Source organism: Podarcis erhardii, assembly GCF_964252035.2.
Source record: "Podarcis erhardii genome assembly, chromosome: 14".
Taxonomy (NCBI): domain Eukaryota; kingdom Metazoa; phylum Chordata; class Lepidosauria; order Squamata; family Lacertidae; genus Podarcis; species Podarcis erhardii.
In genome coordinates this window covers 40,151,800-40,175,853 of record NC_138503.1, presented here as the reverse complement: position 1 = coordinate 40,175,853, position 24,054 = coordinate 40,151,800, and the positions used below count along the sequence as shown (strand labels likewise).

Genomic DNA, 24,054 nt, shown 5'->3' with positions numbered 1-24,054 from the left:
CCCAATTAGCATGAAAAAGGAGCTTTGCAGCCACTGACTAGAATGAAAAGAAGTGAGTCAGTTGCTGAAGGTCAGCTCCTTGGGTCACCCTGGAGAAAGCAAGTGGAAAGAACACCAGGGAAATGTTGCCCTGCATGCTCCAAAGCACAGTATTTAGGAACACTGCTTGCCTGCAAATTCTGCTAACTTTGATTATGGTCTCTGAACGCAACTTAAGTCTCTGAATGGCTCACAAAGTCATTATAGTAACTTTAGTTACTATATCCTTCCCTGACAACTGAATAAATGTAAGGGTGACAGTGACAGAACATGTAAGGGGTGTGTGTGTGTCAAACTATTCCTCCACGTTCCTTTCACTTAATATTGCTTTTGATTTTTGCATCCTATTAGCTCCTCGGGCCATACGCTTTGACGGCTATTGCTGTGTTTTTATTCCTCTTGCCGCTGAATTTTGCAATCAGCAAAAAGAGAAGCCAGTTCCAGGTACGATTCGCTGCTTGCAAATAATTAGCAAGTTTTCGGTTCCGTGCTTGAAACCAAATCAGGCTCTGTTACTGTTTTGTTTCTCAGGAGGCTCAGATGAAATATAAGGACAGCCGTGCGAAGCTCACCAGCGCCATTCTCAGAGACATCAGGATCCTAAAACTTCATGGCTGGGAAGAAAACTTCATGGACAAGGCGCTGAGTGTCCGGACTCAAGAACTTCAAGCTCTTAAGGCATCACAGTTCCTCTTCTCTGTGTCTCTTGTTTCTTTCCACTCATCAACGTTCCTGGTGAGTGGGGTGGGGATGGTGCTTTTTAGACAGCTGGACAAACTGCTGTATCTTCTTCACCTGTCTCTCCCTTGTTCCTTCTCTGCAGATTGCATTCATCATGTTCGCAGTCTACACGCTGGCAGATGAGGGAAACATCCTGGATGTTCAGAAAGCCTTTGTGTCTCTGACCCTGATCAATATCCTCAACAGGGCTCATTCTTTTCTCCCCTTCTCCATCAATGCTGTTGTACAGGTGAGTCCCAGAAGTCAACTTTCAGCTTGCATGAGTGTAACAAGGAGGTGCTGTAGCTCCCCTTCTTGGTGATCTGAGCTAACTTCTTAGAATATAAAAGGAGTCCTGATGGATCAGGCCAGAGCCCACCTAGTCCAGCATCCTGTTCTCACAGTGGCCAGCCAGATGCCTATCGTGGAATTCTACTCGTTATTGATCCAGAGTAGAGTCCAATGTATAGTTAGCAGAGTAAAAACTTAAAGACGTTGCAGGATTCCCCAAAAATAGACCAGAGGCAATTATATTTCATCCAGTAGAGCTTTACTGCTACTGGAGGCAAATGAGCATAACGGTCACAAATCCAATACATTCAGGATTGGCACTGTCCATAAGAAATCCAGTTGCAGCAGACTTCACTTAAACTTATGGTAACTTATAATAAGCCTAAACCTTAACACTATAGCATACTATGTACAGAACGCCAGACCAGAAGGAAAAGAGACAGAAAGAAAAAGAGAAACCAAGGCTCCATCTGGCCCTACTATCATAGTCAGCACGACCTTGACAGAAAGAGATAAAAGTTTGAGCCAGCTGTACTAAGCTTCTCTGAAGGAATAACCCAAACACCAGGAACCTTCTGCTTGCTTCTTTCACACAGAGGAGCTTCCAGAACCCTCTTGAATTAATTAGAATAGGAAAGACATCTACACATCAGATCAATACTTTCTGCACTAAGAAATGCAAACTGACAATGCCCCGTGTGACGTGTGGACAGTAGCACTTTCCCCAACTTGTGATTCCCAGAATCTGATATTCAGAGCAGTTCTACAGAGTGGAGGTGGAACAGAGCCACCAAGGTTCAGCTGTGTGTGTTCTTTGTTCCAGGCAAAAGTTTCCCTGAACCGTTTAGCTGCCTTTCTTTGCCTTGAGGAGTTGGATCAAACGGAAACGAGCTTTGGTTCTTTGGACTGCAGTAAGTATCAGCTTATGGGTGGTTTCCTTTTGAGCATAGGAGGCTGCCCTATAGTGAGTCAGGCCATTGGACCACCTAGCTCAGCATTCTTGGCACTGGCTGGCAGCAGCTCTCCAGGACTTCAGGCAGGGAGCTTCTCCTAGCCCTACCTGGGGATGCCAAGGGTTGAACCCAGGCAGCACCTTCTGCATGCAAAGCAGATTCTCTGCCACTGAGCTCCTATGTTCTGATGGCCGAACCTGTTGGTGTTTTGCAACTTTGACCTGTTGCAGGACCTTAGCCAGACCTTAGCAGAGCATACGCAGAGTTCCAGAAAGCAATCAGTTGCAGGCAGGATGGACGAAGCAGGAACAAAGGCTGCTACTAGTAACTTGATTACTTATAAGGTGTTTATTATGTACAGCAGACTCTACAAGTTACTATATACAGGAACAGATACATGGATCTTAACTAGCTCTCTCTGAACAAAACCAAACGACTCTCAGAACACCACAGTGACCAACAAACACATTCCAGTCAGTAGGTCATAAATCATTATGCCTGTGTGAGACCTAAATCCAGGTTTCCATATCTCCAGGCAGGTAACTCCTCTCTGCTCAGTCATGCTTGGCTGTCGGCCAACTCTTAATTGACTCTGTGTGAAGCTGCACAGAATTGCACGTTGTCAAAAAACCCAATAGAACCCTCCCATTTTTATCCCCACAACAGTGGCATGCTGTTATGCAGCAGGATAGGGTGAGCCATCTCTGCCAGCTAGAGATCTGGGGGAGCAATGCAATTCAATTCACATCTGAAAGCAAATCTACCTAATTCACCGTTTCTGAAGCAATACACAAATGAAAATACAGCCAGCTTTCAAAAATCAGATTTCTCCAAAGTTCACAATGCAGTTCTCCAGCTAAACATGGCATACAGAAATGTACATGCTGTGGTAAAGTATGCATAAAAATGCATATGTTGGTGGAAATAACGTGCAAAATATTGGGGGAAATGGAAATATTACTATTATAACATTTATATTTATTTACATCCCGCCTTTCTTCCAGGAGCTGAGCTCATATGGGGGAAATGTGCTTCGTAAAAAAAAATGTTAGACAAAATTGTATATAAAATGTGTATATTAGGAGAAATTCACTCTAAAATTCTGAGGAATTTCCATGAGGACTTTAGTTTAAAAATTACACGTTGATGTGGAAAGGTGGAGAAGTGAAATTAAGATTGGAAAAATGAGAAACTGAGAGAAATTGACGTATTTTTCCATCGCTAGCCAGACCTGAGCCAGAATGTCTCAGAAGGCATTTATCTGAGAAAATGTGTAGTGAGTAAATAAAGTAGCATAGGGAACCATCCTCAGTCCTAGGGCCACATTCCCCCCTGAACAACCTTTTGAGGGCCACATGCCAGGGGTGTGCAGGGCCAGGGGGGAAAGGGGGCAGAGCAACGGAAGTAAATTTTACCTTCTGTACATAAGAAGAGCCTGCCGAATCAGCCAAGGGCCTGTCTGGTCCAGCATCCTCTTCTCACAGTGGCCAACCAGGAAGCCCACAAGCAGGACTCCTGCAACTGGCATTCAGAAGCATTTCTGCCTCCCAACTGCAAAGGCAGAGCCACAGGAGGCAAAAGCCATTACCAGACTTCTATACACCTTCCAGCCAGGGAGGAACATTCTGACAGGGTGTGAAACAGGGCCAGCTGAGGGGTGTGGCCTGTAGAGAAAGGGTGTGGCCTATAGAGAGTGACAGGGGCCAGATGGAGAGGCATAAAGGACACCACATTTGAGGCCCCCTGAAGTTCCCCATCTGTAAAATAAGGGGGAAACCAGATGTGTTTTGTTTATGATCTGGAAAGGCAAAATTCTTTTCCCTTTAATGCTCTCAACTTTCTATATTGTATCTTAGGTGAGCATATGTTCCCATTATAACAACCTCGCTTGTATAGCAAGTCATATAGCAAGCCACCGATTTTACCAAGACACATATAATAAGTGTTCCTCTGCCTTTCTTCCTCAGTGCAGGATTGTGTTATGGTAAGGGAAGGGACCTTCAGCTGGTGCAGAGAGAGCCCTCCCTGCCTTAAAAGGTAAATGGCCACGAGCAAATTGGGTCTTTTCTCCTAAAGATGAGCTCTTTTCCTGATTTCAGTCTTGATTATGGATTGGGTTGGTGGGCGGTCCACAAAAGCAAATGAACTGAGCTGTTGGGGTTTCTTAATCCTTCCAATAAATTGGCTGTGATTATGATCCGCTGCGATTCCTGCATTGCAAGGGGTTGGTTCAGATGACCATTGGGAGGTCTCTTCCAACTCTTCAGTTCTTTAATTCTGTACAACAGCAACACCTTGAGGAGCACGCATCGCCTCTGCCACCACCCCTCTCGGTTAGCTGACTTACTAACAACAGAATTAACTCTTAAGTTGCACCCCGGATTATCATCTTTTGCACTTCCAACAGCGTGTGCAAGATGCTCACGGGAGTATATGTTACCATCCATGCAGGATTAATCTAGCGATACCTCGGGGCAGTCTGTGCGCTGTGGTTGGCCAGGTCGGAGCGGGAAAATCCTCACTACTCTCAGCGTTGCTTGGAGAGCTGCACAAAACAGAAGGCACTCTGGCTATAAAGGTAAAAGCTTCTCCCCCCCCACACACCCTAAGCAAGCTTTTAGTTTTAGGTCACATCCACACTGTGCATTTAAAACACCTGGCTTCCCCCAAATAATATTGGGAAACAGAGGCGGAGCTAGCTGCTCTGGCACCCGGAGCGGTGCACACGCTGTGCACCCGGGGGCAGGGCAATCCGCTCATGGAGGCAGGGGGGGCGAGTGTCCCAGGGGGGTGGCACAGCGATGTCACACCCCCTCAGGGATGACACCCAGGGCAGACTGTACCCCCTCACCCCCCTTCCTCCACCAGTGCTGGGAACTATAGTTGACCCCTTGCAGAGCTACAGTTCCCAGAACCTTTAGATTACAGTTCCTGGGATTCTTTGGGGAAAGTCATATGCTTTAAATGTGCGTTCAACTTGCTTTAAATGTATTGTGTGTACGAGACCAGAGTCTAATGTATATATAGTTAACGGTAGCTGCATTCTGAGCTACATCCTTTCTTACCCTCATTTTTTGAAAGCTGACGACTCCAAGCACATGTTCCTCAACGGCCTGGAAATCTTTTAGATTGCCAGCCTAGAAATCTCTCTCCCTGACCGTTTTCCATCATCAACAAAGATGTTATGCTGATTTTTTAAAAAATGCATCCAAAGAGAATAAAAAGTGTTATCATTTTATTTTTTTGTTTGTTTATTTAATGGGGGGGGATTAAACTAGCATCCTACTGTAATTGGTACTTAGATAGTGTATGTTTGTCATCATCTCTTAATTTAATTTCGCAGGGCACAGTAGCGTTTGTTCCCCAGAAACCCTGGATACAAAAGATGTCAGTGGAAGACAATATCACATTTGGACAGGAGATGGATAGGAGGTGGTACAACAGAGTGGTCGAAGCTTGTGCGCTGGAGCTGGAGCTGGAGAGCTTCCCTGCTGGAAGTCAGACAGAAATCGGAGAGAAGGTTATTGGTTCATTATTTGTCTGGCCAAGAGTTAATTTTGAAAAATGATGATAATACCTGATTGTTTGGGATGTTCTACAGGTGTTTTAATGCCCGCCTCCATATGGGACTCATTTTTGTATTTTATAGTCCTATTGCGGTATGTGCTGCACGATCTTCCATTTTGATTTTTATTCTGTGCAATGCTGTTGTCAGGATGCTGTCAGCAGCTCCCGCCTGGTTGCCCAGGAAAGTATATAAAGACAAGGAAAAGTTTCTTACAGTCCTTTTTTATTTCAGTCTTTACAGAGAGAGGCTATAGAACCCAGCCTCTTGGATAATAGTGTTGTCCCGAGTGAATCTCCACCCCACTCCCCATCTCTCCTACTCCCTCATTCATCATTCTCATCTCCTCTACGGGTGCTGCTACGTGCCCTCTGTCTTTGAGCTCTTTGCTCTCCTACTTTTAAGGCTCACCGGGTTCTGGGAGATGGAGGGTCTGGAATGCTTTCTAATGACAACGTGTCAGCCAGCTGTTGCTCTAGCTCTCCCAACTTCCCCCTCATCTGCCTCTGAGCTGCGACCTCCCTCAAACCCCTGCTGTAAATCTATACTGTCTTCCTCTTCCTTCTCCCTGGAAGGGTCCCTGACAGCTGTATCTTTGACAAAGTGAAAGTGGGGTGCAGGTTGTGACAATATTTGCAGGTGCATAGAAGTGTTTCCAGCTAAGCTCTACTTGGACCCATTGAAATGAAAGAACCTGAGTTAGGCATGCCTGCTAACTTCAGTGGGTCTACTCTGGGTCAGACTAGCAATGGATATAACCCATAGGAAGTTGCATTATATCGAGTCAGGTTTGTCTTGCTGAGTATTGTTTACACCAGGAGTAAACAAAAGATGTTTTGGGATTTACTGTATTTTTCCATGTATAAGACTAGGGGGTTTTTACCAAAAAAATAGATTTAAAATTGGGGCTCGTCTTATACACAGGTAGTGCTGAGGGGTGTTTTCTTAATTTGGAGTCCCCCAAAATAGGGGGCATCTTATGCATGGGGGCATCTTATACACTGAAAAATACAGCAATTTAAGGTAGATGCTGCAAGTAGTTGTGGGGGAAGAATTTGGGCTTGGCTCACATTTTATTGCAAACTTATTGGTTTAGTATTTACCAAAACATTATGTGAGCCAAAAATGCAGCTTTTCTTCAAAAGCCTCACTTCTCCAAATTCTTGGATACAGTTCTCCAGCCAAAGCACATGGATTGATGGAGATGCATTGATGGAGATGCTTGGGATTTGTCTGCCTCTAAGTAGAACTAGGAATGTCTCCATCTGAAACCTTGGAGGGCCACTGCCAGTCATTGCAGACAATACTGAACTAGCTGGACTGATGGTCTACTCTTTGCAAGGCAGCTTCTTATATGAAGCTGATGTTTGGATGGCCTGGCCTTGCATAGGATGGATGTATAAGGGCTGAGTTTCCTAAACCCAGAAGACTTTTCAGCACAATGCTTAAGTGATTTTCTAGCCAATCTGAGGTTTTGCAGATGCAGGAAACCGGGAAAACCAATTTCTGCCTCACTTATGAAAAACCCTTTTCAGGAACTGTGTGATAAGGGATGTGTGTATGTATTGTGGATAACTTTTTTGTGTTGCAACAGGGCATAAACATTTCTGGAGGACAGAAGCAGAGGCTCAGTCTGGCTCGGGCTGTTTACCAGAAGGCTTCAATTTACCTTCTGGACGACCCCCTTTCTGCTGTGGATTCTCAGGTTGGCCAGCACATTTTTGAACAGGTTATTGGACCGAACGGCTTATTAAAAAACAAGGTACTAACTTCACCCTCTCTCTTTAAGCCCGATATGGGTCCCTTTTCTTTCATGACTTTAAAGGATCCAGTATGTAGTCCAGCTGAACATAAGGTCAGAGTTTCAAAAGAGGAACACAGCTAAAATGATGAAGAAGGAGCAAAGTTAAACTAGAATCCGCTGTTTAATGGTGCTTGAAACTGGTCATAGAAGATATACACACACATAACGCAAACTGATGCATGCCTAATATAGTTTCTGAACGGTGCACATGAATTTTAATCTTTTTGCTAGATCTAACCAAGAGTCCATCTCATCCAGCATTTCGTCTGTAAAAGCCACCAGCTACTACAGTTCCCATCATCCTTGATCAATGGCCATGTTGGTTGGGACTGATGGGAGTTGGTGTCCAAAATGTCTGGATGACACCAGTTTGGGGTAGGGTATTGCAGCAAGAGCAGACCGAAGCAAATTCTCCCTTCTTCCCTCTAGTTGGCACTTGACAAAGACAGAGGCCTTTTCAGTGGTGGCTCCCTGCTTGGGGAATGCTCACCTGATGCCATCATTGTTTGTTTATAGGTGCCAGACTTTTGATCTTTAATTAGGAGGGCAGTTAGATAAGCCAATGGGCTTAGTGGTGCTCATCATTAAGTGGGATGTGTAGGATTCATTCTCTCTCTTTCTACACACACACACACACACACACACAAACACATTTGGAGGAGTACTTTAGGGGTTAAATTCAACTAAGTTCTATTCAGAGCAACCCGTTGAAACGAATGAACATGACAAAGTTAGGTCCATTAATTTCAGTGGATCTTCTCCGAGTAAAACTAAGTTGGATCCCGCCCCTCCCTATCTTGTTTTATTGCTGTTTTAATATTTGATTTCATTGTTTCTCGTTTGATGACCTAAGTTGCTTTGAGACACTTTGCTGTAAAAGGTGACAAATAAAATTGATAAGTATTATTATTATCGTCATTACACCAACAACAGTGATGAATACATTTGTTATACTTCGCTTGCCGTATACCGTATTGTGTCTTTGTATATTGGCCTGAACCCCTGTTTTTTTTCTATTTGTGTCTGTTACTATTGGTCAGCGGGTGGTGCTGTGGTCTAAACCACAGAGCCTAGGGCTTGCCGATCGGAAGGTCGGCGGTTTGAATCCCTGCAACAGGGTGAGCTCCTGTTGCTCGGTCCTAGCTCCTGCCAACCTAGCAATTCGAAAGCACATCAAAGTGCAAGTAGATAAATAGGTACCACTCCAGCGGGAAGGTAAACGGTGTTTCCGTGCGCTGCTCTGGTTTCGCCAGAAGCAGCTTAGTCATGCTGGCCACATGACCCAGAAAAACTGTCTGCGGACAAACATTAGCTCCCTCGGCCAGTAAAGCGAGATGAGTGCCATAACCCCAGAGTCGTTCGCGACTGGACTTAACTGTCAGGGGTCATTTACCTCTACCTTTTACTACTGTCAGCACAGAAAGATGTAATATCTGGCAGCAGGAAATCTTATTTGTATGGTACAGTGGAATCAAAGAGAACAGACACCACAAAGTGATGGATTGTTTCTTTTCTTTCCAGACTCGTGTTCTAGTGACCAACACAATCCATATTTTGCCCAAAGTGGACAACATCATTGTTATAATGAACGGAACAATCTCTGAGAATGGTTCTTACCATGAACTTGTGCAGAGACAATGGGCTTTTGCAGACTTCTTGAGGTCACACGACACAGATGAGAAAGAGGACCAGGATTTACAAGGTATTTCAAGTCACATCGGATCATAATGCTATGAGGCATCAGTAAAGAATCGGCCCCTGAAGTGTTTGTTAATTTCAGGCATTTCCCATGTTATTTTGGGAGCTATAGCAAAAACTGTCTCACACACATGTATTTTGAAACTTCTTAATTGCACAGGTACAGGAAGTGTTGAAATTGTCACCAAAGGACACATGGCCTTCCACGGAAAACTTGGAGGGTAAGTAATCGAGATAGTAAATTATAGAAACTGCAAACCATACTTATCTGTGAGCAAGCTCCACTCAATCCAATGGAACTTACTTCTGAGTAGCCATAGTTAGGATTGCAACCTCACATCACATCCACACATACATTTAACACACCCTTGTATCACTTAAACAGCCATGGCTTCCTCTCAGAGCTGCAGTTCTCAGCACCCTTAATGAATTATGGTTCCCAGGATTCTCCATGTTTTACGTGTGTGGTGTAGATGTGACCTCAGTCATGAACCTGAGGCAATACCCGAAAGCTCTTTAAAGCTCAGCAAGAACCCTTTCACATATCTTAAGTATATTTTCACTCTGATGGTGCACAAGAGAATCCTTGCTATTTTTTAAAGGGAGAAAATACCGTTTGGGAAGTAGGGATCTTGGAGAATTCTGACAAGAATGGAAAAAGGAATAGAAATTGCCAGTGTTCACTTACTGTATTTTTCGCTCCATAAGACGCACCAGACCATAAGGCGCACCTAGTTTTGGGAGGAGGAAAACAAGCAAAAAAAATATTCTGAATCCTAGAAGCCAGAACAGCAAGAGGGATCTGGCTTCTGGGATAGCCTCTGGCTTCTGGGATAGCCGCGTGCAGCCTCTCCCGGGCAGCGGGATGAAGTCTCCCTCTGCCCGAAGAGGCTGCGCGCAGCTAAGGCAGAAGCCAGGAGAGGCACTTCACTGAAGGGGCGCTGTGCAGCTCTCCCTCTCTGTGTAGCGCCATTCGCTCCATAAGATGCAGTCATATTTCCCCTTACTTTTTAGGAGGAAAAAAGTGCGTCTTATGGAGCGAAAAATACGGTATTTGTCCTATATCCAGGGTGGAAATCAGTCTAGCAAATATATTGGGTATTTATGGTTGCTACTCTTAGTCTGCAAAAGTTATGTCAGCGATCACATTTATCCCCATTTGCATTCCTTTTAATTGAAATGAACGGGGTGGGATAGCACAATGGCAATGAATTTTGCTGCAGTGGGCAGTGAGATGAATAATGCAGAAGGCAAACTGCAGTGGAAAGGAAACGGGGCTGCATAGCTGGTATTCTGTCGGTGTAGCGGGGGCTTCCACCAAACCCTATGAACCCTTAGCCAGTGGAATTTGAGAATAGGATTGTGCCCCAAGTAAAGCTTTTTGGACTGTGATAACCCAATACATGAAATCAACCCATCTTGCTGCTTCTTTCTATCAAGGTCTTACAAGTCTTTGGAAAAGAGAGGCGGTTGCAAGGAAACAGATGGAGCAGAATTCACGACAGAAGGCGAGAAACAGCAAACTGGGAGGGTAATTTGAAATGACTTAGTTGTGTATAATAACACAGTTTTCTATCACAACTCCCTGGGAAGAGGGGTTGATTGTTAGGCCACTCTGAGAAACATAGCTCTGGGAGGGGAACGGTGGGGGTCTCATCTCAGCACCCTTAACAAACTACAGCTCCCAGGATTCTCTGGGAGAAGCCATGGCTGTCTGAAGTGGCGTCGTAGTTTTTTTTAATGTGCGGTGTGGATGGGTCCATAAAAGGCAGCTTCCTGTCTTCCTAGCTTAGCCAACCTGAGCTTTTTTATCCCGTTTGTCTCTCTAGGCGAAGACTTCAGTCTACCTGACCTACCTGAGAGTGGCGGGGTCTTTCCTCTGGGCTTACATTCTAATTTTGTTTATCTGCCAACAAGTTGCATCCTTTTGCCAAGGTTACTGGCTCAGCCTGTGGGCCAACGACCCCGTTTACAATGGAACGCAGCAGCATACTGAGCTCCGAATTGGCGTTTACTTTTTCCTCGGATTCGCCCAAGGTTTGTTCAGCCCTGCAGTCTCCCTGGGTCCTTTCTGCAAATTCCTTGTGGCGCTTGAGGCTTCACTACTCAGCCCCTGAGACTTTTCCCAGGTCACTTTTCCTTCTGGTTATCAATGTCTCTGGTGTAATTTGGTTGTTTTCCTTCATAGTATTTTGCTTTAATCTGCTATTGTGAGTGTACTATACTCGGTGTCCTGTAGTGATTTCATGCTCTTTATTGCAGCTTGTAAAACAGTGATTGAATTGCCCCCCAAACCTCAGGCTTTTATATACATTATTTACACAATGAGTCCCGTCTGATTGACTGATTCTGCTTCCCCCGTGGAGCCTGATTGGTCTTTTCCTGTAGGCCAATCAGTTGTTGCATTCTAGGATCCTACCAGCCTAATAGGCTGATTAACTTCCTCCTGGAGCCTGATTGGTCTTTTCCTGCCAGCCAATCAGTTGTTGCATTCAAGGATCCTACTTGCCTACTGTTCTAGGATCCAAGCTTAGTACATAACAGTGAGCTAACTAGAAAGGCCCTCATTATCTTATCTATCTAGTTAACCAGCCCAGGCCATCTTAATATTGATAATAAAAGAAGGTACAGTGGTACCTCGGGTTAAGTAATTAATTTGTTCCGGAGGTCCGTTCTTAACCTGAAACTGTTCTTAACCTGAAGCACCACTTTAGCTAATGGGGCTTCCTGCTGCTGCCGCACCGCCGGAGCACGATTTCTGTTCTCATCCTGAAGCAAAGTTCTTAACCTGAAGCACTATTTCTGGGTTAGTGGAGTCTGTAACCTGAAGCGTATGTAACCTGAAGCATATGTAACCCGAGGTACCACTGTATCTCATCTATTATTATCAGTTTATTTATCCCCTTTGTATACTGCCTTTTCTTCCAAGGAGCTCAAGGTGGTGTGTGTGGTTTTCACTGCCTCATAGAATCATAGAAGAGCTGGAAGGAGCCACAAGAATCATCTAATCCAAACCCCTGCCATGAGGAATCTTTAACCCAATGTGGGGTTTGAACCCATGACCCTGGGCTTGAGAGTCTCATGCTCTACCAACTGAGCTATCCCTCAGGGGTAAAACACAGTACCTCCCTGTCTCATACAGCCCTATTTCACCCTCACAACAACCCAAACCATCGTTCAACACTCTTAACCGTTACGCCACACTGGCTCTCTTGCATTGCAGCCGTTGGGAAGTTTGGATCGATAGCCTCCGTCTTCCTGGCCGGGACAGTGGCCTCCCACGAGCTCTTCCAGAGGCTCCTACACGATGTCCTCCGGTTGCCGATGTCGTTCTTTGAACGGACGCCTAGCGGCGAGCTGCTCAACCGCTTCTCCAAAGAAATGGACGCCATTGATTCCATCATCCCAGACAAGCTGAAGTCCTTGCTGGGGTTCCTCTTCATTCTGCTAGAGATCTACGTGGTTATCGTCATGGCCACTCCAATAGCCGTGGTGGCTATAGTCCCCCTGACAGCCTTGTATGCTGTGTTCCAGGTACACGTTAGCTCCCTCTGCCATGTTTGTGGGCCAGTTCATTGTTGTAATTAGAGGTGAATGTGCAACCTGCTCTCTTCATTAAAATAGTATTATTTTACTTATACCCCACCTCTTGCCCAGAACCAGGACTCAAGGCGGCGTACAAAAATTAAAACAAACACGGGAAAAACAGAAAGCTTTAAAAAAAACCACCCATAAAATATCATTATTATTTATGATTATTTGTATGCTGCCCTATGCCCATAGATCTTAGTTCACAACACAGTGGCTGAACAGCAATAAGACTATATTGGAATTTAAACAATGACTTACTTTCCTGAGCCACTGTAATAGTAGACTTGGACACTCTGCTTCAGTGTTCCTTTGCAGATGCTTAATGCAACAACTCTCACAATCCCTTGCTTGCTGGGTTTGATGGGAGTTGGAGGCCAACAAGGTCCAGAGAACCCCAGCTTGGGAAAGGCCGCTCTGCTTCCGTGATGTCTCTTTCTTCTTCCTTCTGTCCCTCAGAGCTTCTTCGTCACCACCTCCTGCCAGCTGAAACGCCTGGAAGCTGCCAGCCGCTCGCCCATCTATTCCCACATTTCAGAGACCTTCCAAGGCAGCATCGTCATCCGTGCATACAAGGACCAGCGGCGTTTTATTCTGCAAAACGACCTTAAGGTGGACGAAAACCACAGGGCATCTTTCCCGGCCGTGGTGGCTGACAGGTATGACGTTACAGCTTCTGAGAAGGAAAGAGAATGCCATGCTCCAAGCTTTTACAGTTGGGCTCAGAATGGCTGTCCTCTTGGATGCGGGTGGTGCTGTGCTCTAAACCACTGAGCCTCTTGGGCTTGCCGATTGGAAGGTCGGTGGTTCGAATCCCCACGATGGGTTGAGCTCCCGTTGCTGTGTCCCGGTTCCCACCAATCTGGCAGTTCAAAAGCATGCCAGTGCAAGTAGATAAATAGGTACCGCTGCGGCAGGAAGGTAAACGGCGTTTCCATGTGCTCTGGTTTCCGTCACGGTGTCCCATTGCACCAGAAGCGGTTTAGTCATGCTGGCCGCATGACCCGGAAAGCTGTCTATGGACAAACGCTGGCTCCCACAGCCTGAAAGCGAGATGAGCACCACAACCCCATAGTTGACTTTACTGGATTTAACCATCCAGGGGTCTTTTACCTTTACCCTATTGGCACAGTATGCCCCTTGGTCTCCAGGCCCCAGAAAATGGCTGACTTTGACCTGTGGCACACCACACATGAGTGGAGAACCTCAGGCCCAGGGGATGACGGTGGCCCTCCAGACCTCACCATGTGGCCCTCAGGACTGAGCCTTCTTCCCTCTGGGGGAAGGCCTTCGTCCAGTATACCTGAAGGAGCGTCTCCACCCCCATCATTCTGCCGGACACTGAGGTCCAGCGCTGAGGGCCTTCTGGCGTTTCCCTCACTGCAAGAAGCCAAGTTACAGGGAACCAGGCAGAGGGCCTTCTCGGTAGTGGCACCCGCCCTGTGGAGCGCCCTCCCACCAGATGTCAAAGAGAAGAACAACTACCAGACTTTTAGAAGACATCTGAAAGCAGTCCTGTTTAGGGAAACTTTTAATGTTTAATAGGCTATTGTATTTTAGTGTTTTGTTGGAAGCCGCCCAGAGTGGCTGAGGAAACCCAGCCAGATGGGTGGGGTATAAATAATAAATTATTATTATTATTATTATTATTACTATTATTATTATTATTATTACTATTATTATTATTATTATTACTGGGGGCTCCCCAGCTGGTGCCTCCCACCGCTCCTTTGCATCCAGCCAGTCTGTGACATGTGAGAACCAGACACCTTTCTCTCTCTCTTTTAATATCCCAGGTGGCTTGCCACGAACACAGAATTCCTGGGGAACGGCATCGTCTTGTTTGCAGCTTTACTCGCTGTGGTGAACAAATCCCACCTCAGTCCAGGGATTGTGGGCTTTTCTGTTTCCTGTGCTCTGCAGGTAACCTGAACACATCACCATGTCCTTATCTGGCAAAGAAAACAAGGTTGTTTGTTTGCTTTTGTTTAGCAAGAAGTGCACAGGAATCAGTTTGATGAGGCTCATGGGATTTTGAGCTGTAGAGTATTATATTCACATGCTATACGATGCACTTTTTGTGCCAATAAAGGAGATTGATTGATACTCACGTAGAAGATGGAGCAGGCTTGTTTTCTGCTGCCCCAGAGGCTAGAACCCAAACCAATGTATTCAGATTCCAAGAAAGGAGTGGAATGGACTGCCTTGGAAGATGGTAGTCGCTCCTTCATTGGAGGATTTTAAACAGAGGCTGGGTGGCTTTCTCTCAGGGATTCTTTAGCTGTCAAAAGCAAGTTCTTTCCCTGTTCCTTGCCCTAAAATTAACTCAATGTATTGGTTATTAATCCTGTTAGCCTCACTCCCTGGTTCTTTAGGCAAGGAATGATAAAAGTTAAAATGCAATTTCAAGGTGTGAGGGGTGCAGTTCCTCCTTATAAGGCCTGTATTTACATTTTTAATTTTCAGTGTATTTTTATTTTATTTTATTATTGCATTTATATCCTACCTTTTTCTCCAAAGAGCTCAAGGTGAGCTGCATGGCCAAGTGGGGATTCAAACCTTGGTCTCCCATGTCCTAAGTCCAATGTGCTAATCACTACACCACCCTGGCTGTCCATAGGAGGAATGTGGATCCGGTACTACCTAATCCATCTCAGCTCCCTGTCATTTTGTGCTTCCCCTACCCCCCTACTCTCATTTTGTTCAGATTACCGGTGTTTTGAACTGGATGGTGCGCTCCTTAGCAGAAATGGATAACAACATTGTGTCTGTAGAGAGAGTGACTGATTACTCAATGACGCCCAAAGAGGTAAGTGATGGCATTCTCCTTCAGTTAATTCATGTAGGAAGCCCAAATGGGTGGATTGATGCATGGTGTGAGAATAGGTGGGGAATCGCCCTCCAAGCTGTGAGTTCCTACTTGGGGGGAAGAACACTGTTGCTCTCAGGGTCCTGCTTTGGGGCTTCTCATTGATTGGCCACTGTAAGAAAAAGGTGCAAAGTTTTTCCCCGATCAAGCTTGGCTTTCTCATGTTTTTAGCAATTTTGATCTGTCCTTCCAGCAACCCTCTGGGCAGAGAGAGAGAGAGAGAGAGAAGCAGGGAGGTCATAAGGGGGGCTGAGAAAAGGCTCAGTTCCTCCCACCTTTGGCTCCGGCCTTCTGATGGGGGAGTAATTTGACTCAGCTTGCATTTAAAAGCAAACCTACCTAATGTAAACAATATGTAAACCAAACCAGAGCTGTCCTTTGAAATTAAGCCTTCATTTTGCAATGTAGTTCTCCAGCCAAGGCATGTGTCCAAAAATGCATATTATGTTAAAGTGGGCAGATAAATGCATATGTTACTGAAAACAACATGCAAAACTGCATTATATTAGGAGAAAATACTTTGTGTGCACATACAAAAATACCTTAGGCAGAATTGTTTAGGAAAAATGTACCTATTGGGGAGAATCTTCGCTATAATGCTGATTAAATAAATAAGTGTGTGTGTGTGTGTACGTGTGTACACGCACACACACACACACACACACACACACACCAAATGTAGAAATGTAAAAGACCAAAGTTCAGACTGGAGAAAATGAGAAACGATGGATTTCCCCCTGAAAGAATGCGACCCTTGACAGAAAACTTCCCCATTCTTGCAGTAGAAGGCAGGGAGGAGCAAGAAAAACAGAACAAGCCTTCTTTAGTGGGAAAGAGAAAAGGAACTGCTTCACTCGTAAGTTAGCTCCATCCCCATCATTGCCTCTTTCTAAGGGAGAGAGGATCACACCTCCATAGCTTCTAAGTCTCTGGGATTCTGGAACTACATATTTCCTTCCATCCTTCCTCTCTTGGGATGCTGTCACCTTCATCATAATCAGTGTGGTGTAGTGATTAAGAGCAGTGGACTCGTAATCTGGTGAACCGGGTTCGTGTCTCCGCTTCTCCACATGCAGCTGCTGGGTGACCTTGGGCTAGTCACACTTCTCTGAAGTCTCTCAGCCCCACTCACCTCATAGAGTCACCTCATAGAGAATGTGAGCCCCTTTGAGACTCCTTCAGGTAGTGATAAAGCGGGATATCAAATCCAAACTCCTCTTCTCTTCTTCATCTGTTAGATGTCTTTCATGCCTTTTAGGCATGGGCGGTGACAGCAATATTACAATACAATATTAAAAGCAGTTAGAATTTCTAGTCAACTACTGGATATTTTTTTTCTTTGTTTCTCAAGCTTTAATAAAAATAGTTTTGTTTTGGTTTTTTTTAAAAAAGAAACATTTCCAATCAGAAGAATAGGGTGGGCCAAAAGGCTCTGGTGAAGAGGCATGTCTTCATCATATGACAAAAGCTTTCCAGGGAAGGTGCCAGAGGAACCTCGGTGGGGTGGGAATCCTCAGCTTAGGGTCCCTCTCCTAGACCTCCACCCTCCATGCATCCAAGAGAAGTGGAAATGTCAAGAGGACCTCTTCTGCCTCCCCTAACACTGAGGGGGCCTGTAGGGAAGGAGGCAGCCTTTCAGATACAGTGGTACCTCGGGTTAAGTACTTAATTCCTTCTGGAGGTCCGTTCTTAACCTGAAACTGTTCTTAACCTGAAGCACCACTTTAGCTAATGGGGCCTCCTGCTGCTGCCGCGCCGCCAGAGCCCGATTTCTGTTCTTATCCTGAAGCAAAGTTCTTAACCTGAAGCACTATTTCTGGGTTAGTAGAGTCTGTAACCTGAAGCGTATGTAACCTGAGGTACCACTGTATTTGTGGCCTATAAGCTAGCAGCTGTCTCTCCTGCCCCATCAGCCTCCATTTTCTCCTCCTCCCATGAAGCAAACGGAGCACGTTTAAAGGGCCTAACAGCCTTTTGTCTCACTCTCATTCACTCTGCACCTTTCCTTCCTGGCTGCAGTTGTTGATTTGTCCAGCAAGGAGAGTGCTGGCTCAGGACTGCGCACCTTCCGGCAAGTTTGCACAGACAGGGGCAACTAGCATGGTACTCTGTTTTCTTACTACTAGCTCTCTCACCCCAAACATGGCTCAGAAGAAAATTGGCTGTCAGCCCATCCGCTTAACCCTGAAGCCACAGGATTTAAAGCCCCACTATAGCAACCCTTTTGTAGTTGCTCAGTTTCACAGCTGCTTGATACCTGGTGTTTTTGAGCTTGAGGTGCCATTGTGTCTCTGTTCAGGCTCCCTGGACTTTGGACAACCACCTCCTGCATGAGAACTGGCTCACTGAAGGGAAGATTGAATTCAAAGGCTACAGCTTGCAATACAGGCCAGGCTTAGAATTAGCTTTGGAGAACATCAACCTCAAGATCAATGGACGAGAAAAGGTAAGGCGGGCCATTTTGGGTGCTTATGACACCTTAAGTACTTGGAGGGAGGTGTATTTATTGGGTAAGCGCAACTCAAGAAGAAATAGCATCCTTTCCAAAGAGAAGACGTGGGGAAAGGTGTTATATGAAGCTGATCTTTTCCCACTTTGCTGGTTTGAGGTCCAGTCCAGACATCCTTTTGATTGTGCATTCAGGATGATTTGTGCTCACGATGGTCTATGCAAACCCTGTTTTTGTGTCTGCAAAAGTTTTGGGACGGGCATACTGCTTCATTTCCAATCGGTGCATGTCCCGCAACTTCCTGCTGAAATTCTGCAACTCGTTTTCCTATGTGTGACTGTGATGTTTGAAAATTGTCTTGTAGAAATAAAAGCAGCATTGGCAAAGATGCAGCACAAATCCAAGCTTTTGGCTGACTTTGCTTTTCACAGCTCTGCTACCTCTCTTGTATCTCAAAGCTCTGTTATCTCTTAGGTTGGCATAGCTGGAAGAACAGGGGCCGGGAAGTCTTCCCTAGCCATGGGACTTCTGAGGCTAGTCGAAGCTGCTGCGGGAGAGATTGTGATTGATGGGACCAATATTGCCCTTTTGGGTCTGCACGACCTGAGAAGCAAGGTTGCCATTATCCCACAGGTATGAAGCTGCTTCCTGGTGGCAGTGATCAGTTTATTAATAGGATTTCTAACCCTCCCTTCACCATAAGATCCCAGGGTGGGTTACAACAATATTGCGTGTCTATTCCCGCCCCCTCCCACTGAATGGAATGAATAAAGACACAAGACACAGAATTTTAGGTTAATGGGCGAAAATTGGCCACAACTTTATTGATTACAGGTAAGAGCTGTATTGGCTTTAGGCATTGGCCCTAACATACTAACCGGTAAACCGGGAAGGGTTAAGCACCAACAGGGGGAGCCCCCGAGATGCACATCCCTGGGCGCTCCCCAAGGGGTTACCGCTCGGGAGCGCGCTTTAGGCCCTAGCCTCCTTAGGTTTCGGACGAGGCGACGCCCCCCGGAGTCCTTTAACGAACTACCCTTCAGCATTTTGGGGGAGGTGATGGCATTCCTCCCCCCCCATCTCGTTTGCATAACAATACCCCCGCCAATGCCTAACCGCCAAAACCAAAGAGTTGTGACGATTTGCTACGAGGTAGGCGAAAAAACCAAGTGGCTTCCAAATATAGCCAATTAGCCAAATGGAAAAACTCCTACCAGGCCCCTTGCGGCGACCAGCCAAGGCCCATAGCAGATTGTAACCCCAAGGGAGGGAGGGAGGGAAACCGCAGCTGCTAGCAGGGAAAAGAAAGGGGCGAGTATGGGCTTCCCCGACCTTAAATGCCCCTTACTCGCCCTGCCCCAGCCGCCAGCCGATTGGCTGGCCCGATGAATAATGCCTAGAAATGATCCCAGGATTTCCCTGTTCCCGCGGGGCTGCAGCCAGCCCCGCGAGAGTGTGATTGGTGCGTGAGACCACAAAACCCCCTCCTCTTGATGTCGGAAGTGGCATTGTCTCCAAGATTCCTGTACTTACTCAGCTTTGGTTTCAGCAGAGGCTGTGGTGTCTTCAGGATATATGATTTTAGTTTCCCATGCATACAAACTGAGCATAGGCTGGAGGGGCGTACAGCTTTAACACCCCCATAGATCTTGCATCCCCTTTAGGTTTCCAGGGGAGGCCTAAAGCTGGATGTAGAAATATGGAGAACTCAATTTAAGATTGGAAGATGAGACATAGAGAAAGCCTGAAAGGGACAGATTACCCCATCCCTAGTCCAGACCCAGGTGAGAATTCTCTGGTGTTTTCCCTCTGCTCAGGACCCAGTTTTGTTTTCGGGCTCTCTAAGAATGAACCTTGATCCTTTGGGTGTGTGCTCCGAGGAGGAGATCTGGACTGCTCTCGAACTGACGCTGCTCAAGAGCTTCGTTTTGGATCTGCCTGATCAGTTGGCATACGAGTGCTCGGAAGGAGGCGAAAATCTGAGGTACCCAAAGGAAGGAGAAAGAAAAGGAGACTTCACTTGTGCCTTGGTTTCTGGGGCTATAGGTTTGTCAGGACCTGGGGATCATCAGTTGTTGGGAAACATGAGCAGGAGAGGGACAGTGCCTTTGCATCTTGTTTATGGTTTTCCAATAGACTGGCCACATGGAAGCAGAATTCCAGGCATGTTTTCTTCTGGCATTTAACCTCTTCTGTGTTCTCTGTCCCTTAGCGCTGCCTTTCTCATTGTTAGTTATCTGTATTGTCAATTGAATGTTGGTTAGAGTGTTGGACTAGGGCTAGGGCAGGCATAGCAAACTTGACCCTCCAGATGTTTCGGGACTACAACTCCCATCATTCCTAGCTATTGGACTCTGATTAATTGGATTGGACTCTGATTAATAAAATGCACATGAGGCTTGACCAGCAAGACTCTGGGAGGAGTGCCAATAATAATCCTGTCCACCCCTTGGCCCAGGTCGTTTTATTCACAAAAGAACTTTTTTACACAGTGTTCATAAGAACCAATCAGATTTCCTCTAAGCATTTCAAAAAACTCCACGCGGGACAAAGTTAAAGTTAAAACTACAAAGAGCTAATACATTGTTCAGAGTAAATAAAATAGGAAACAAGGAGGAATGCTTTTAGGAAACCCAGAGGTCATAAACATCAGTAAACAGGAGATGAAGGATGGCAGTATTTACCATCTCCTTGTGAACTCTCCTCCTGGTCCTTAAGATCTATCTTAACAAACTACATCAAAGTAACCTACTATCTTTATGTACTGAGGATGCCTGGTCTGTGTTTCAAAATGCTTATGCGTGCCTGTCAGGCAGAGAAAAGGAACAGCAGAGAAAATGGCCAGAGGTGCAGAGGCTTGTTGGATTTGATCAGAAATTATTGTCAATGAATCAAACCCAGTCAATGCAATGCTTTCATTGCGGACACAATGGCTTGCTCCATATTTCATAATTCCTCATAGTAATCCCACCTGATAGCTACACCCACTCAGCCATGAAGCTCACACTAGGGTGGCCTTGGGCCAGTCACCATCTCTCAGCCATCTAATCCAGCATCCTGTGGCCAACCAGACTCTTGCAGGAAACCCCCAAGCAGGATGCAAGCACAAGAGCCCCCTTTCCTTCTGTGATCTCCGGCAACTGGCATTCAGAAACATTACTGCCTACTGCTGTGGAGGCAGAGCGTAGCCGCCATGATTAGCAGCTTTATTCTCCATGAATTTATCCAATCTTCTTTTAAAGGTTGGTGGCCATCACTGTGAGTTCTGCAGCTTCGCTATGCACTGTGTAAAGAAGTGCTTTCTTTTTATCTGTCCTGAAAGGTGCCGTATATAAATACATAAGCAAATAGAAGACACGTTGGGTCATGTAGTTTTCCCTAGCTGGAAAACCTGGGTGGCCAGTTAATCGCCCTTGCTTCTTTCCAGTGTCGGCCAGCGGCAGTTCATCTGCCTGGCACGAGCTCTGCTTCGGAAAGCCAAGATCCTGGTTCTGGATGAGGCCACTGCAGCTGTGGATCTTGAAACAGATTTGCAGATTCAGGCCACCATAAGGACTCAGTTCAGGGAGTGCACAGTTCTGACCATAGCCCACCGAGTGAACACCCTTTTGGACTGTGACAGGTAAGTCTTCTTCAGCTGCCAGTTAACATTAATTCTTTGTGCTGTTTTTTGTGTGTGGTAGGGGGTGTTGCACGGCATTTAGTTGTGGATACGCCACTATTTATAGATCTGCTGCCTTTTGGTTAATAGATGTCAATAAGCATCAAAACCAGGAATAATTAGTAGAACAGAAGCAGCCATCTTAGGAATTATGCATGGAAAGGCAAGGTATACTTTTTAACAAATGTAGGAGATTATAATTATAATTGAGAAGAGAGCAGAAGGATAGCAATTAGAAGATAAGGGGGGGGGGACCAAACCACCAATCATTACAGAAAGCTTGACGGAAAAAGAATCAACTGTTGGAAAGAAGAAAGTAAGATCACACAGGGAGGAAGGGGTTCCACAGTCCTAAGTGCCACCACTGAAAAGGCCCTGTCCCACATCCCCACCAACTTTGTTTCCAGTGACAACGGGATGCAGAACAGAGCCCCCTCCAAAGTGATCAGTGGCTTGGGCAGAATCATTTGGAAATTAGCAGTCATCAGGAGACCATGATGGTGTTCTTGAGTTCTGCACATACTCTTTGAAATGAGCATAATAGCACCCTTTGCCCAAGAAACTGTATACCTTGTAGATCTGAGTCAGCAATGCCGATTGATGAATTTTGCCGTGGCTGCTTACAAAAAAACACATCTCACCGTAAGCTGGTTGGTTTAACTAGTTACGGTTTCATTGCATATTGAAAGCCTAGCTCTTTCTTTCTTTCTTTCTTTCTTTCTTTCTTTCTTTCTTTCTTTCTTTCTTGATTTGGCATGACTAGCGATATAGTCTAACACTTTATGCTCCACTTCTAATATTTGCAGGGTTTTAGTAATGGAAAGCGGCCGAGTGGCAGAATTTGATGCGCCAGAGACATTAATAGCCCAGAAGGGACTGTTCTACAGAATGGCTGAAGAATCAGGGCTGGTATGATGATTGAGCCTCAAGGAATAGATTGTGGTACAGGATTTGGGGGTCCGAAGGAAGACAGCTGCCTCTTAACCTTTTGTCATTCATATATAAGTCCCAGTCCTTCTGGTGTCCAGGTACACACACAAGAGGTGTATCAAACATATCAAGAGAACCCAGAAATTTATGTAAGTACACCAGGGATATATGAAGTTTTCGTTTTCTATTCCGCCCTGTATTCGTTGCATTTGGCACTGTTTCCATTCTGCTGCAGGTCATCTTCCAGCAAAAGATCTACATTGTTCTTAATTTTTAATGTTTTTTTTTTTTTTAATTATATGATGAGATATGGTTTCAATGATTACACTTGGCTGAGCATAGACTAAAAACTCCACAGAGATAATATAACGGCTCTCCACCGTGTTAGAATGGATGCAGAAATCTTAAGATATGAACAATTAAGCACCGCATGGAGGCAGAAGGAAGTCATTAAATAAATCACGGGAACAAAACAAGAGATTAGGCATAGATAAGAAAGTGAGAGTCGCGAGGAGAAAAAGATAAGGTGATGCAAAAAGAATCTCATACTGGAAATATGCGTTAATAATAATGTCAGTGACTGTATTCCTTAAATCACTGTATGTATTTGACAGTATTTTTTGTTGAATGTTCCTTTTATTCTTTCTTTCCCCCCCCCCCTTTCTTCTTTTTATAATAGATCAATGTGTTTCATTATGTGTAACTTTTAATGTGTAAATAAAGTATTTTTTAAAAAAAGATCTACATTATTCATCTGCTGGCCACTGCAGCAGAATTACTTAACTTATCCAATTTACATAATTAACATTAATTAAGTTGTTGCTATGTTACTCCACCCAGTTCATTTCAGTACAAAGGAAGCTCAGTGGGGTGGAGGGGATTAACTAATTATGTATCATTTGCAGAGTGAAAGCAGTGGCAGTGAATACCAACTTGTATTTGATGGATTGATTTACATCCTGGACATGGGATGCATAAACAAACTTGGGCCAGTTTCCACTCGTGTTTCAGTTTTCCTTAGAATTCTCCAGCACTCTTAGGTGTAATAAATATTTACAGGGGGGACCTTTAGGGGAGAGGAGAAACTCCCAAACAGCTTGCTTCCACTGTATCTCTGCCCATCATTCATTTCAAAGAAACAAAATAGAATTGTCCACTTGACAATATGTGTTGGTCCGTAGGCACGTGGTATGGGTCTTGTTCTGTCTCTGTGGGTTGCATACAGTGATTCCTTGAGGATCGTGCTAATTTTACACAAACACACACACACACACACACACACACCTTTGCAAAGATGAACCAGAACCATTCCCTATGTGTGCAGGCACCAAAATGAACACACAGCATGAATAAAATATGCATATGAGAGACATTGGTGCAAATTCAGCAATCCTAGTTAGACTGTATGACCTGTTACCGTGCAAAATTCATGCCAAGAAAAAACATTCTTTAAGAGAAAGGAACAGGAGGGAGATCTTGGAAATTGA

At 45.2% G+C, this 24,054-nt stretch overlaps 1 protein-coding gene across 8 annotated transcripts in view; it reads left to right on the top strand.

Moving 5' to 3' along the window:
• ABCC6 (ATP binding cassette subfamily C member 6) overlaps positions 1–23,204 on the top strand; it is a 41,007-nt gene extending 17,803 nt beyond the window's left edge. For 2 of the 8 annotated variants that reach the window (XM_081839518.1, XM_081839517.1), the window contains exons 11-31: positions 391–483; positions 571–774; positions 863–1,009; positions 1,874–1,961; positions 3,971–4,040; positions 4,455–4,581; positions 5,347–5,523; positions 7,163–7,330; positions 8,894–9,074; positions 9,231–9,291; positions 10,511–10,601; positions 10,900–11,107; positions 12,294–12,604; positions 13,118–13,317; positions 14,455–14,581; positions 15,366–15,467; positions 17,827–17,973; positions 18,451–18,609; positions 19,794–19,960; positions 21,404–21,598; positions 22,444–23,204. In XM_081839518.1, the coding sequence (XP_081695644.1) occupies positions 391–483; positions 571–774; positions 863–1,009; positions 1,874–1,961; positions 3,971–4,040; positions 4,455–4,581; positions 5,347–5,523; positions 7,163–7,330; positions 8,894–9,074; positions 9,231–9,291; positions 10,511–10,601; positions 10,900–11,107; positions 12,294–12,604; positions 13,118–13,317; positions 14,455–14,581; positions 15,366–15,467; positions 17,827–17,973; positions 18,451–18,609; positions 19,794–19,960; positions 21,404–21,598; positions 22,444–22,552 (3,132 nt within the window). In that variant the 3' untranslated portion in view covers positions 22,553–23,204. Of the gene's footprint in view, positions 1–390; positions 484–570; positions 775–862; positions 1,010–1,873; positions 1,962–3,970; positions 4,041–4,454; positions 4,582–5,346; positions 5,524–7,162; positions 7,331–8,893; positions 9,075–9,230; positions 9,292–10,510; positions 10,602–10,899; positions 11,108–12,293; positions 12,605–13,117; positions 13,318–14,454; positions 14,582–15,365; positions 15,468–16,309; positions 16,384–17,826; positions 17,974–18,450; positions 18,610–19,622; positions 19,761–19,793; positions 19,961–21,358; positions 21,374–21,403; positions 21,599–22,443 lie in introns of those variants that run through there. The other 6 variants (XM_081839519.1, XM_081839520.1, XR_014151038.1 and 3 more) reach the window with 6 other exon arrangements.
• The last annotated feature ends 850 nt before the right edge of the window (positions 23,205–24,054 follow it).